This window comes from Parasteatoda tepidariorum, chromosome 5 (genome assembly GCF_043381705.1).
Source record: "Parasteatoda tepidariorum isolate YZ-2023 chromosome 5, CAS_Ptep_4.0, whole genome shotgun sequence".
Lineage (NCBI taxonomy): Eukaryota > Metazoa > Arthropoda > Arachnida > Araneae > Theridiidae > Parasteatoda > Parasteatoda tepidariorum.
The window spans coordinates 30,094,259-30,110,842 of record NC_092208.1 but is presented as its reverse complement, the minus strand read 5'-3'; the positions used below and the strand labels follow the sequence as shown (position 1 = coordinate 30,110,842).

The 16,584-nt window shown below is 28.4% G+C and overlaps 1 protein-coding gene across 1 annotated transcript in view; it reads right to left on the bottom strand.

Moving 5' to 3' along the window:
* LOC107456233 (amyloid-beta-like protein) overlaps nucleotides 1–16,584 on the bottom strand; it is a 143,604-nt gene that overhangs the window by 91,984 nt on the left and 35,036 nt on the right. Inside the window, exon 2 of the mRNA XM_016074055.3 lies at nucleotides 3,055–3,237. Within this exon, the coding sequence (XP_015929541.1) occupies nucleotides 3,055–3,237 (183 nt within the window). The remainder of the gene's footprint in view (nucleotides 1–3,054; nucleotides 3,238–16,584) is intronic.

Genomic DNA, 16,584 nt, shown 5'->3' with positions numbered 1-16,584 from the left:
TTTTAGATTATACTTTGGACGCATCGTAAAAATTGGCTTCAATCGTAAATACGCCAAATAAGTGTGACGACGCTGTAACAACAGGGATAAAGTAAGACACGCCTAAGCACAAAAAAAAAACTAAATAAATATACAGCCATGTCGTAAAAATGATAATTCAGTTACTGAAATGGATATAAATTGAGTTTTGATGGGGTAAAAAATTACTTGTTTACCAGGTGAAATTGATGTCCAATTTTTTTTTTAAAAAAAAATCTGGATAATGACATTATTATTTTGACAAATGAAGGAAACGATAACTAATTCAGAAAAAATATAAGTTAACAAAAAAAAAAAATATGGATAATTTTACAAATTTTTAAATTTCTGAAATTTAAATTTTTGTTTCACATTAAAGAAAATAGCATAGAAAGAATTACAACAATGTCTGAACAAAATGTATAAACATTATTACCATCCATTTGTTAACCGTAGTTTAGTTACGAAACAATTAATTTGCTATATCTTCATTTTTACCAATAACTTTTTAAATCTAAACGAGACTAACAGTTCAAGGAAACTTAATCTTGATCTATTTTTTTCTTCTTCTTCAAAAAACGCAAAGAAAAATTTAAATAATCTTATTTTCACTATGCCATTTGCATCACATTTTATTTTTTTATACAATACACCGATAGAAATATTTAATTTTTCTCATATCGTAAATAGGTATATAGAATTATTAACTACCGAAACCTCATACCATTAAAAAAAAATAATAATCACAAGAAGCAGAAGAGGTAAGATATTATTTGAATAAAAACTTCATTCCCTCCAAAATCATAAATAGGAATTAACAGTCAACATGTTTTAAGCACTCAAAGCCAAGCGCCCATTTTCAAGACTCACCAGAGATAAATGCTGATAATCGAAAGCGTGAAAGAAGACTAAATTTCTTTTCATTCTGGTCTGGCAAGTCTTTAAAATGGGCGTCTGGTTTTGAGCTCATGTCGACTGTTATTCTCTATTTATATATTTTTGAAGCGAATGAAGTTTTTAATCAAGTATTATCTCATATTTTTTACTATAAATAACTTCTAAGTCAAGCAATAACTTCTAGGGCAAGCAATACAACATTAGATTAAAAAAATAAATATGGAGTTATTGAAAATTTAGCAAATTCCTGTAATTTATTTCACGCCACTTTTTTTTTTTAACTACTCTGATAATAAGATACAGGGGGGGAAATGTTTTGACAAGACAATTTAAAAATCCATCACTAAACAAAACGCTTTTAAAACCTAAGTTTTTTCCCTCCCTCACTTACAATAGCCAGCAAACCATAAAAAATATCATTTTAAAAATAAAATTGCTTAATTATATTGTTTATATATTGTATTAATTATTTTGTATTGTACTTGCACTTATATTAATTATTTGTATTTTATACTTCCATCAAAAAGTGCTCGTAATAAATTGTTATTTTACGTACAATCATCTAGCAAAAACTGGAACTGTGAAAACATTTATAACAGCACTCAAAGAAATGTTTTTTTGAACATTTATGATATAACAGGTTAGATATTTAATATAATGAAGAGAGATTAAAAAATGTCTGCTAATCACCATTTTACGTCGGAAATGCATTTGTTTAAAAAAAATATATGGAACTATAATAAATATTTTATAATATTCTGAAAATTCTCCATTCCACGCTTGTTTTTTAAATGTTTTCTTATTTTAGAAATGAACCTTGTATTGTTTACCATATTTTAAGAAATGCTTAAAAATAAGTGCCTTACATTATGGTTATAATGTAAGGCATTTATTTGTAATGTAAGTTATTAATTACATTATAAATGCCTAACAAAAATTGCCACATATTTTTAAAAGGGGCCACTGTAAAAAATGCTATAACTAGCCAATGGTCAGTAGTAAAATTTTCTAATTTTATTTTATATTAGCGCGGAACGCCGACCGGTTTGTGTAGGGATGTTTCTTTCTCTCTCTGTGTTTCTATGTCCTTTCTCCTTTGTGTGTGATAACCCTATAAACGGGTAGTGGCTGTGTGAATGGCGTGGCAGAAGTCGAATTCCTGGCCATAGATGGCTCCACTAAAAAAACAGAAACAATCGCACCCCCACTGCCTAAAAAAACAGGCATACGACAAAAAAAAAAAAAATTAGAGCGGAACACTTGGCATTTTGTTGAATGTCTTTTTAATTCATGCTAATTCATTCATGCTTCATGCCAATTTCCTTCGCAATTAATTGCAACTGAATTGGAAATGTTACAGGTGACGATTGCTATGCACAATAATTTTATATTAACCATAAAAATAGCCTGCAATTATTTTTTTATTTTTTTAATTCTATGCATTAGATTATAGGCTTACTCGAAGTGTTCTCGATCCCTGACACTTTTTGCTTTACAAGCTAATACAAAAAATTCTTTAGTAATCTATTGCATTAGACAGGGTGCGTAGCCAGATTTTTCAATGAAAAATAAGTACCTTTTAAGCACTCAATACTCATACTTTTAATCACTTTTCGAAAAAAAAATCATAATTAGGATCTGTGCAGCAATAAAAAAAAATTCTATCGTTTAAAGTTCTTAATCTATGAACATAAAATCAATAAAATTCAAAAACATTATGAAAAACTTCACATAATCATGATAAAATAACTAGTTTCTGATAAATATTGTAGAGAAAATTGTGAAAAATCTTGCTTTTTTTATAATTTAGAACGAGAATCGGCACGGGAAAAAAAAATAATAATAATATATCTCCTTTTAAAAGATAGAAAATTAAGCACATTTTACAAACCCCGAATAAAAAAAAAAGCACTTTTAAGGGTCTTTAAAAACGTACATAATTCAAAAATAAGCACCTTTAAGGACTTATTAAAAACGCAACGCACCCTCTTAGAGGATAACTTGATATGTTGCCGTAGTCGATGCTCACACGATAACTTTACACGATGCCCAGTACTTTTACACGATAGCTTTACATTTTAACAACAGAAACATTCAAAGTCAAAAGACATATTTTCATTGTATAAAAAGTACACTTACCTTTCGACAGTATTCCAGGATTTCAAGTTTATCCTTTGTGCAAATAGCTTTTGGGTCTGAGTCAGTGACCCAACGTCGATTTTCGTCCAGATATTTGTTCAATAATTTTCCATGACCACATAATACGGCCACCATCGGTTGGAAATGATTTGGTCCCGAATCCACGCTATCGCTGGCATCCTCCTACAATAACAAAAAAAAAGTAAAAAATTGTTACATACTACTTATTGATGAAAAAGTAAATTTATAAACCATATACTTTAATAAATTAATTAAAATTTACCACTTAAGAGATTGAAACTAGTTAAATTTACCATTTTGACCACTTGATAATAGATCATTATTTATGACCATGTGTAAGGAGTTTCAAATCTATAAATACTACATAAATGATTGCAAATCCTAAAATTGTGGTTTATGCATTGTTTTGAGCAATTTAATAAAAGTCCAGATTATTTTGTACTTTTTAAAAATCACTAAAACTTTTTACTCGGGACACTCTGTAATTAAAATTACAACAAATTATCGGCATCTAATAAAATTATATACATTTATGATTTAAATTTAACAATTTAAAATTTTTATTTCATATGTTTTAAAGTCATTTTCTAAAATCTCAACTGCAGTTAAACGCACTTTCCTTTTGAGACAATTAAAGGGTATATATAAAACAAATCATATTTTCTTATGTTATATCTAGAATTTTTGGTTAATTAAAACGGGAAAAAACTAACACTAACTGCTCGAGGTAAAAACTTATGCATTTATTAGTAAAAAATAAAGCTTTAACCTATTTTTTAAAAGAAAAGCTGTTGGGAAAATTTTTAATTCAGAAACTAAATATTTAATGTGAATAAAATATTCCACGAACTTTAATCTCATTAACCGTAGAGACCAAATTATATCAAAAACGTTCAAACTGATGAAAATGTATCTTTATATATTCATGAGGAAAAAAAAGATCCTTAGCAAGATAATTCTTTGCCTGAATATTTTATAGGAGGCTTGATGCCAAATATATTTCAAGTCTCTTCATATCTATTTAACTCTTGACTTCTGATAAAAAAAAATTATAAGTCCTAGTATGAGATAAAAACTGCCAACCCTTTTTCATTCCTAAAAATCTCGGGACAAAAAAGACCACGCCCGAAAAAAAAAATCCCATTCATCTTTTAGAAGCATCAGTTATGCCATGCGCAGCTTGACAAGGGATTTGAGAGAAGGATAGAGAAAAATCTCAGACCCAAAATAATTCTATTCTTCTATAAAATAAAAATGATTCTTTTGACAGCAATATCCTTCTGAATCCCCCACAACTACCCTGGGATTCATGAAAGCAAATATATAAGTTATGCAAAATGGCGGTGGGAGGTTGGAACACCAGCTGGTACAGATCTCCAGTTAGTGATAATTCCGACATTTTAAGTGACAGTAAGCTTGGTGTGTTGCAAAAGAGCGACACTGACTTTTTTGAAAATATGGCATTTCAATATGTTTAGTCAACACGGAAGGCTAGGTACTAGTGAGTTTTATTGCTACGGCACACGAGTTGAAATGGCATAAATAAGATTTTTCGTAAACATCTGTCATGAAACAGAAAATGGAAACTGCAATCAAACGTAAAAGTGTAAAGTTTACCACCGAAAAAAATGTTAAATTAAGTTTTGGTATTGAATTTATATGAAGGTTGGTATTTCAATCAAGTTTTTTAAAACTGTCCAAAAAAAATTGAGCTTATTCACACCTAAGAATTAAACATATCATATTGAAGAATTAACTCAGTGGCAATTAAGAAAATTAGTAAGGATTTTTAAAATTCGATAATTAAAGGGTTATTTACAAATTTGGCTTTCGAAATATGAACACTTAAGAATGCAGGCTGCAAAATTATTTTTAAACGATTCAAAGTAAGAGCAAATAGATATTCCTCATGAGTTAATCCAGACATTAAATGAGTTTTATCTACAATATAGTCAAATAGCTATCACAAACATCTCAACGACCAAGAAAGCATTTGGTCTGAAAGATGTTGTTACTAAATATTAACTTCTTTATTTATTCAATAATAAATTTTTTTATAATATATTTAAGCGCAAATAAAAATATATAAAGTTTTTTTTTAACTTGAATTTTCGGTAATTATTTTGTCAGAAAAGATTTTTTTTTTAAGAAAATGCATCAAAATTGAGTACTACTACAATTCTAAAACCTTACCCGTGAATGTGTTAAAACTCTTAAAACAGAAAAAGATATTTGTTTCTTTAAATAAGCAATATAACGGACTCTCATGGCAAGTGTCGAACCGGACGCAAAGCCTAATTTTTCACCAATTAATTGAATGATATCATTCATTGTTCCTTAAAATTTCGTTTTGGATGTTCTCTGCATGATTCTCTGAAAGAAAGATTTTTTTTTTTAATTAATTAGATAAGAATAATTTTCAATTAATTTTTAAAAAACACATTTTACTTATTTCCTCAAAAAGGTTTTGCTTAAGTAAATTATGAAGACAATAAACTTCGATACTCGTTAATAAGGTCGTAAAATACTAGATCTTTCTTTGGGAATAAACATAAAACTTTAATTCATAAAACTAAAATTTAAAATACATTATTAACAATTATGTAAGAGCAATAACTAAAAAGGAATGAAACGCCGTATGTCCCATAATAGTCATTGTGGGAAAATGAACAAACCAACAACATACACGGACTAATGTCGCCAAAAAATGAGAGAAAATTCAGAACAGGAGCTTTATCCATCCTCGAAAAACTCAAATAAAGAGGATAAAACTTCTTGAGATTAATGATCAGTGCCAGCCGAGCACAAAACATGATTAAAATTTAAATATGCTTCATTATTCACGTCGTAAAAATGCGTCGCGTTGCATCATAACATACACAAAAAGGAAGAGTAATGAACGTTGGGAATGATGATCCCCACCCTATTAATCAAACGCCACTAGATCAATATTATTATATGCATGGGAATTGCTAGCCTGTAACAATTATGTCAATGAAATGAGAAGAGTTTTCGAAGACAAATCGATGAAGATATTTGGTCCAAGACAGATGAATCGTAGTTCTGGAAGAAAATAGGAAACCCCAATGGACATAATCTGTTTTGATTTCGTTAAGTGTTTAGAAATGGAAGAAACAATTCATTTGAGAATAGCTAATATTCGTGCTGTTTGAAATAAAAATTTATTCATGAGAGATAAAAGAAAACGTTTATTTACACTACAATTAAAATTATGTCAATAAAATGGGATAAGTTTTCGAGAGACTAATCGATGAAGATATTTGATCTAAGACAGATGAATCGTAGTTCCGGAAGAAAATAGGAAACCCAAATGGACATTATCTGCTTTGATTTTGTTAGTGTTAAGAAACGGATGAAGCAATTCATTTGAAAATAACTAATATTCGTGATGTTTGAAACAAATTTATTCATGAGGGGTTTAAAAAAAAGCGTTTATTTTCACCACATTTAAAATTAAAACTTCCTTATTTGCGTTTAAAAACTGCATTCCGTTGCACAATGACATAAGCAAAAAGAAAGAGTAAAAGAAGATTGGAATGGTGATTTCCACTAATTAAGATATCTGACTGGGTTTGACACAATTTTTTTTATAAAGTCTTAATTAAAATTTTAATTTTGGTAAGCAGGGGACCTAAAATTATAAACCAAAAAAATTAAAAATTTATAAATATTTTTAAAAAAATAATAAATAAGAGCAAATTTAAGTTTGAAAACTGTTTTGAACAAAAACTGTATTTTGAACAAAAATCTTAATAATCATAATATTAAATATGGACATTTGTTCACATATTAAATATGGACTACACATTTTGTTCAATATATATTGATTTTTTTTAAAGAAAAATTCGAATTATTCTAACTTAAAGCTTGATAAAAATAACTTCACACTTAGACATAAGCTTTTAGTTCAAAACCTAGCTAACATTATACGAAATCTGCATACAAAATGTTTTAAAGAATGCGATTATAAACTTTTTTTTTTTTTTGTAATGTGTGTTAGTGCTAAGTAATTTCATAAAATCAATGTTTCTCAGAGAACGCATTTAAAATCCAAGAAATATTACTGTTTTGGGACGTTAATTGCTAATTGTACGATTTTAAACTATCAATCTAATTAAAAACATAGTTTCTTTTTTTTCACCTAAGAACAGAAGAAAAAAAGCTTACACATCGGAGAATATGTTTCAAAATTTAAGATATCGATTTAGGAAAGAGTAGCAAAAATTTCAAAAACTTATTTTGGTTTGTCTTATTCTTTTAAGCTTCTTCTGTCATTTTTTGATGGAGTAGCGTCCATCTGTGTTCACATCATTTTTTTATTTTTTATTTCCCGTTCGATTTGGTGAGGATATAAAAATTCCGGGAGCGTGCATCTCAAAAACAGTTTGCAGAAACATTTCCTTTTGCTCCAGATTTGATTTATTTCCGCATTTGGGGGTGGCGGAAAAGGAAGAGCATGGACTATTTTAAGGGGAGAAAAAAAAGGAATTTCAATTTTTGGAATTTTTTTCTCTTTTTCCAAGAAAAGTCCACCTTTTCTATTTTTATTGTTTTTTTGTTCCATGCAAAGTCTGCATATCAGGAAAAAAAACGTCTTCCAGGCAAGTTTATTCCATATTCCTTAGCAATAGTTTTTGCGCAATTTCCGCCCAAAAAATATTTTTATTCGAGCCAAATTTTTCTTTTTGTGATTATTTTGTTTGAAGACTCCACATCTTCAAAATGTAATAGAATATACAAGTGATTCAAAAAATATTCTTTCCGCTGAAAACTAAACGTAGATATAAACACGGTGACATAAAAAAATGGACTGCGGCGTCACCGAAAAGAAAAGTGAGAACACGGAAAAAAAAGGAAAAAAGAAAAAAAAAACTGCAAGGAGTTTTTGGATTTTATTAGACTCCTTTTTTATGAATAATGTAGCTTAATTTATACTTTAAAAAATTTTTTAAAGGAGAAAATAATAGAGAGTATAAAGAAAGGGTATTAAATTCAGCTTTTACGGAAAATGAATGGGCGAGTTTATTTTGCTTTGTATCATTTTCAATTTCATTTTCAATTGACATTAGCATGTCTTTTATAGGTTTAATATTAAATAAATTATTTTAAAACAAAAGCATGCAAGCAAGTTCACTATGATTAAACGTCGTACTACCTTTTGTATGCTCTATTTAAAATTACCCCCAAATGGTCCTTTTTTGATAAATTTCATATCCTTATAAGTAATATAAATAAGTTCAGTATTCAATCTTAAATCAATCGTTAAAAAAAAAAATCCGTTTGTGTATTCTGAGTGGGATAAAATTCAATTCTAAAGTGATAAAATTCTGTATCGGATAAAAGAGATGTGGTCAATATGTTTTATTTTTATTTATTTATTTTAATTATTATTATTTTGTGTGGATTATAAAAAATACCAAACGAAAGTTGCAATGACTGCACCAGACAATTTACATTCATATATATACATAAGTTGTAGAGTCTAAAAATAAATGGGGAAAAAAGGAACACACGGCCTATGTGCCCCAGGTTTTTTGACTCTGGGGTGCAGGAGCCGATGTTTCAGATGGATAGTCAGCCGAATGTGAATCCCCAGTGTTTAGTACCTAAGCATGTTTTGTGTATCTACGTAAAAAACTTCCCTCTCCATTTGTTAGGAGCAGAGGCGATGACTATGGTTACGAGGTGTAACTATTTCAAGTTGGGTCAATATTTATTACAGGTTTTGGCTCGGGTTTGCGACAGAAAGGGAATCGGGGCAGAGAGAAGATTCCTTCTTTGAAAAATGCAATTTCTTGTTTCCATAGTAGTAGAAGACCTTACACTTTGTGGTGATGGGAGTTCTTTCCAAAGATAAACTATACTCATTTTATTGACCCACTCACTGAAGGGATGAAAGGTTGAATCAACCTTGCCTAGTCCGAAAATAGAACCAAGAACCTGTGGCATGGGAAAGCGGAGCATTACCACTCCACCACCGGCCATCTGAAAACATATTAAATTGCAAAATTTGCAGACATTTTGACACATAATGTCAATATTTTTTTTAAACCACTACCAAGGGAATTAACTGATTTAATTTGAATATTTAAAAACTAATTTCGGAAAACTAGTGTCTTCTTCCCCTACCAAAATAAAGTGATATTACATTTCCCTCCTTTGATGACAACCTTATTATGACCTTTACTAAGACCTTAAGGTGAATACAAAAAGGGTCATTTTTCTAGCACTTTTTAGATATTAATAAATTGAAAATAATAGTTTCCAAATAATCTTCCACTCTATCAAATTCGCAACTTTAGAATAGAAACACATTATTAAAATTTATAGCACACTTATTATTAGACAAAAACAAAGGTTTTTAAAAACTACCTTACAAAATGAGACAGAACAAAGCAGTTGTTCTAGTTTTCTGGTCTTAGTTATTCACTATAACTGCAAAAGCAATCCAGAAATGCTACTTAGTTTTATAAAACAATTCGACGATTGCATTCTGGCTGATTCAAAATCTTTTTCCTCTTCCATAAATGTAACAGAACATAATAACCCCGCGGCCTAATAAAAACAACTCACTTCGCTTAACACGGAAGACCCCTCTTGCACATATAGTGCAGCATTTGTATCGATTGCTTTTTCATCCCACCAGGGATTTCGCGAGGACCCACCTTCCGGGAAAACAGGAGTTCTGGATTCATCCAAACTTTCTGGAACAGATCGCTGCGTGGGCACTTTGATCTATGGTAAAGTTCTTATTAAAGAAACAAAACGAAAAATAAGTCTATAATAAGGTGTACCTTCAGATTTCGAATCTGGTATATTCCAGGAATCACGATAGGGGGGATCCAGGATAATCACGATAGAATTCTTGCGTGAGATCGAATCTAGTCGCAACTGCTGGAGAATTTAGCTGAGCAAAATATGTTTTCCGTTTGCAATAACTGGTATTATTCCCGGAAAGAATTTAATCTTATGTATCTCTTTATCACATTTATCTGTATTTTTTTTGTTTCACAATTTAGAAAAAAAGGGAGATTTTCTTATTTAAAAAAAGAAAGCTAAATGAAAAACGTTTAAATAAAAAGATGACTGATATGTAAAATAATATATTCTCTGAACTGAGTCTATGGGTGTGTTCTGGATAGAATTTAATTAAGCAAAATATGTTTTTTGTTTGCAATAACTGCTATTATTCTCGGAAAGAATTTAATCTTATGTATCTCTTTATTACATTTATCTGTATTTTTTTGTTTCACAATTTAGAAAAAAAGGGAGATTTCTTATTTTAAAAAAAGAAAGCTAAATGAAAAACGTTTAAATAAAAAGATAACTGATATGTAAAATAATATATTCTCTAAACTGAGTTTATGGGTGTGTTCTGGATAGAATTTAATTAAGCAAAATATGTTTTTTGTTTGCAATAACTGATAGTATTCCAGGAAAAAAATTTATATTAAGAATCTCTTTATAACGTTTATATGTATTTTTTTGTTTCACAATTTAATAGAGAGAAAAAATTTTTTATATGTTAAATGAAAAACCAAATGAAATTAAATGAAAGCTAAATGAAAATAAATAAAAATATGAGTGACGTGTAAAGTAATTATATTCTCTGAATTGACTAGACGGGTGAATTCTGAAGAATTTAACTGAGGAAAAAATGTTTTCCGTTTGCAATATTCCAGGAAATAATTTAATCTTATGTATCTCTTTATAACATTTATCTGCTTTTTCTTTTTTATAAGGTAGAAGAACAAACATTTCTAAAACTCTATACAAAAAACAAGGAACGCTCAATGAAAAATATTTAAATAGAAAAAAGAGAGTAATATGTAAATTAACTATATTCTCTGAAGTCATTCTATTGGGGTCTGCAAATAAAAAAAACACCAAAAACCATACTGAAAAGATAATTAGAATATTCCAATATTTTCTTAATATATTTGCAAACTAAACTTACAAATTAAAGCAAAAAATAACTATTTTTTTAAAAAAAGCAAACGTTTTTAAAAATTGCTTAGAATTTTTTATTTATTTATTTCGGAAACCACAACCATTTTGTTCGAACAATAAAATAAAAATTAGAATATTTGTCGATCCATTATTTAATTTCTTTTCTGGGTCACAGGACACTGACACCAAGCGTTTTACATTTAGATTCTTATTTATTTTTATCTAATTCAAAATATCATAAACAATTTGATCCGGCAATTTTAAGATAATTTGTTTCTAAACAGTTTTATTTTAACAAATAAATGCAAAAAAAATTTTCATAAAAACATTTCTTTTTTTTTACTCGTTAAATGCGAGAAAGAAAAAAACAATTCTCAAATGATTTGATACAAGCTTAGATCCCAGAAGAGTTCTCCAAAATGACAATATTTTATTGCAAATAAACAATTTAAAACCTTTTTATTTAGAATCTCTAGGGAAAACTTTTATCAACATTAATAATAATAGATTGCATAATACAAACTTACTTTAAAAGTGGGATTTTTTTAAATTTGAAATGTACTTTCATTGTAAAGTTTAACAAGAAAGAGAATTGTAGATTTGTTAAACTTGAAACCTAAACAACATTAATGCCCATAGAAAGATGGGAGAATTAGTAGTAAATGTAATAACTGCAGTAATTCGGGAATCTTTTAAAAGAAAAATTTAACACATTTCTGCAAGAATTTATATAATCTTACTAACATTTGCCATTTAGAGAAATTTAAATGATAAATGCTAGATATCGAAAAATGATACAATGAAAAGATTCGTTGCATTTTATTTATAGTTAATAGCATTTTTTTAAAAAATAGATGCTAATATAAAATGAATATAACCAACTGTTTTGAATCTTTCAATATTAAAATTAATTAAATTAATAAATAAATCACGAGGAAAGAAAACTTAATGATATAAATAAATTAAATAAAATTGATAAAGTGAAACCTCTCGGAAGCGTGTCACTCTCTGTTCCTAAGTAAAAAGGGGTCGTTAATAAAGGTTGGTCGTTCTAAGGGGGTTACCTCCATTGACTTCAAAATGTTATCGAAGGTACATGATTGGTAGCAAGCCATTTTAATTTTACTCAGTGGCATTTTCTTGAAGCGGAAATGTCACTTGTGTTTGGAGTCTTGAAAACTGGATCGATTAATAAAATTTAGCTTTAAATTCATAGCGTGAATGTCAATAAAATTTAGCGAAACATACTTCATTGTTATTTTTATTTAACGCGAAATACCGATGCAATTTTTCGTAAATGCCCATTTTTTTCATTAATCATTAGTTATAATAAAATACATTTCTTAATTTTTTTTCTTCACAAGCGTTTTAATTAACACGTTTCCGCCGGCTATTCACACCCAGGCGTGAAAGCGGGCGGAAAAGAGAAAATACTGGTAGAAGAACTATTTCAATATTAGATAATATTCGGGAGGAGTTAATCTGTTCTCAACAATAACAATTCACTATAAAGAAATTTTTCATGGCGAAGAAGCAATTCAATATAAAAATTGCATCCGTTAAAAAACAATTGGTAGTTATGGATTTTTATTATTTCCAGAAAAAAACAAAAGAATGAAATTTATTTGTTACCATTTTTTACTCCAGTGGTACGCGCCGGCCGATGAGACAATCTAGCGAGGGCCACCGGTGGCCCGCGCCGGCTTGAACGTGTTAAATAATTTTATAAAAATAACAGAAATGTTAAATATATAATGGATAATTAATTCATTATAAATTTAATGGCAGGTTTCGAAAATCGTAACCGATTAGAAATGTCCTAACTTCTGTGACATAGAATCCTAGGGTTCCGCGGAACACCATTTAGGAACCGCTTCTTTAGACATTGAATTAAAGTAATAACTTAGCAAAAGAAGAAAAAAAAATCGCCATAATTGGTAAAGACGGCACGACACTTATTCGGCTGCCAAGAAAATCGCCACGCATCTCACTGCAGCCAAAATATTTTTAAAAGTCACCCAATGGGCAACATTCCAAGTCAGAAGGAAATCCACTGCCAGACAAGATAACAAATAAAGAGCCTACCAACATATATACAATCATTCCTGGCGTCAACTAGTCTGGAAACGGCCGAAAAGAATGTAGGGCATTTCTAGACTGAAAAGGTATAAAAAAGCTACAAATGAGAATGGAGAATCACCAGGCAGTAGCCAGAGCTCAAACCATCAATAAAAATAAAAGGCGATCAATATTGTCTTTCCGGAAATGAAGAAGCCAAGATAATTAAACCGACTACATTCCATTTACATGCAGAAAAACCATAGGGAAAGTTTATAGAACGGAATTCTGAAGAGAAAAAAATTTAGTCAAATAAATTTAGCTTATTAATATGGAATTCTCTCATTCGAAATAATTCATGCATGCACGAATTATTTAGCAAGACTTCAAATAACTGCGCAAAATTCAAACTTAAGTATCAGTGTTGAAATTCTTGTGCTTCAAAATGAAGCTACTAATTAAATGTTATAAAAAAAATTTTTTTGAAAGTTTCTCATGTGTACGGCTAGGATTTGCTCGACACGGCAAAATCTTAGATATAAACTTTTAAAAAATAAATTTATGCAAAAAAAAAAAAAACTAAAGTCGACGAGAGGGTAAATATGTACCGTCATCTACAGCATGACAGGTGCATAAGATGAGGAAAAAAACGTAGTAATAGTTTTTTGACAACAGTGTTTATAAGTTTTTCCCACGTACAAAGACTCAAAGACTGAGTCGTAATTTCCAATAACCAACCCTGAATAAAAATGCGATCTGCTTAAAAAACGTTAAAAAAAGAAAAGAAAAATAACAGGTTAATAGTTTAAATGGGAGATTTAAAAGAGAGTAAAAATAAATAAAAGCAAATAAAATACATGTTTAAATTAAAACGTGTGACGTCATTTTGACACAACTTATAACAGATATTTGCATTTACTATGCCACAGGAATAACAGACCAACCTATCTTCGATATATTCAAAACATTACACAATTACTTTTTCAGTTAATAGTTAAATTCCAAGCAATTTTGAGGTGATTAGTATTCTAAGTTATAAAATATCAAACCCAATTTAAAAACTAAACTGTTAAAAGCAAATAACTATTCATAAATAAATTCTTTCATTAAAATTACATTGAAAGGGCCTTTCAAGCAATAAATTCTCAAAAGTAATTAAAATTAAACACATAGGAGTAAATATTCCTCTAAAATTTGCATTTATTAAAATTACATGAAAAAAGATTTAGTAGTATTCAAAGTAATAAATTCTCAAACTGAATTTTAAAATAAAATGCGCAAAAGTAAATATACTATAGAAATTCATATTCATTAAATTTTTAGCAAATAAGGATATTTCTTACGGTAAACAAACTGTTAGGATATTTCGTATTGTACTGCCCCAATTAGTAAAACTGATTTATTATCAAAGATATTACGTTTAAAATTTAATTACAAATAAAGTTTAGTTTGAATAATAACCAGTAATCATACAATCAAATACAAATAAATGTAGCGTTTTATATACACAGTATTTTTTTGTGACAACAGAATACATTTTACTAAAATTCCAATTTAATTAGAAAATTGATGTAAACAAATTATATTAGAAAAGTAAAAAATAAATAATTTATTCCAAGAAATTATTTAAGAACATTAGTTCACCGAGATTAAAGGGCTGTTTCAAGTCGTTGACAAAAAAATTAATAACAAAGCAATCATTCAATTTATATTAATGAGATCGAATTAAATTCATATAAATTCCAGACTAACGTTTTTTAATAAAAAAAGATCGTACATAGTAAATAAAATTATCTCAAAGAAATTAATTTTTTTAAATATTTTTCTTGCTAAAACTTCATTAAGAATCTTGGCTTACGATTAAAAAGGAGAAAATAAAAATAATCAAACAGACATTAATTAGTTTCTAGGAAATCGATTACATATGCTATGTTGTTGATAAAGAGGAAGAAAAAAATATTGTTTGAAATTAGATAAAATCCCTGGGGTACTCATTACGTCGAATATTAAAAAATAAGATCATATTAAACAAAATTAAAAAAAAAAAAAAACTTTAAACTGCTTGAATTAGTTTATCAATAAATAATACGGGTATAAATAAAGATATAAAAATTTAAAAATCAGGAAAAATTTAATATTTAAGAAATACTTTGCCAAAAGCATGATTTAACAAAGCATAATATTCCAAGCAATAAAATGTATCATTTATTTAAATGCATTCATGCAAAGAAATGCATTAAATAATAAATCACACAATGTTTTCTTTTTCTTTAAGATATTGAATAAATTTAAGGATTTAAAAGCTAGTGAAATTTGCCATAGTTTATTTTATGCCCCGCAGCTATCCACCTCTTACTTCTTTCAATTGTTTCTTATATTTCTTATCTGAAACATTGCAAACAAAATTTATTTAATAATAAAAAAAATAGTAAAAAAAACATTTTAATCTTTAACTAGCAGCAGATTAATTTTATTACAGCATTTGTCTCAATGTAGCGTTTGTAGACACAAAAATCAGACATATTGCGCATAACTAAATCTAATTAGAGTTAGTTACAGGGTTGGCAAGTTTTTGACACATGACGGTTTTTACCGGTTTATAGCATGGTTTTTACCGTCATGTCAAAAAACCCTTTGTCAAAAACTGTCAAAAACCCATAGTTTTGGTAAAACTGTAATTTTATTTGAGTTTAACTGTTTATAATTTAAAATTAATTCATTTTTAGGCAATAAAGTTAGAAAAAAAGTTGTTATAAGATATTTAAGAACAGATTCTTGCATTTTCCCAACAAGATTATATCAAAACATACTATTTGAAGTAAAATATTAGGATACTAAACAAAATGTTCAACATTTCCAAGCATCATTTTGTTTGGCATATTGCATTACTGAAGAATGTCAAGTCATTCTTGACTTAGAGTTTGTTCGTAGTTACAAATTTTGAAAGTTTTGTTTAGCTTATTTCTAATATTTAAGAAATGCCAAATTTTAAAACCTTTTTAGTTCTTGAATTTAGTAATAGTTCCAAGCTTTTTTGTTTGTTTATTTATTTCTAACAATTAAGAAGTGCAAAATTTTTAATCCTTTGCAAATCAAGCTATAATGATAAAAGTAAGTGTCACTATTTTCAATAAGTATATTACAATATTTCTATATGAATGTATATTCTTCTATAAGAATACATGTATATAGTTGCAAAATCAATAGCAATCATTTACAACATTCATTTATAAAGGCAATTATGTGAAAATATATTGTCCGCTATATGCCATAAATTAAAGAAAACAGTAGGTTTTTGACGGTTTTTACCGGTAAAAACACGGTTTTTACCACTGTCATGTCAAAAACTAGTTTTTGACGGCAAAAACCCAACCCTGGTTAGTTATATATAGAGTGTAATGACACGAGTACAGGAAGTAACTATACTGCACCAAGCCGTACTCAATACAATAAAATTTAACAAAATTATAAACATTGATT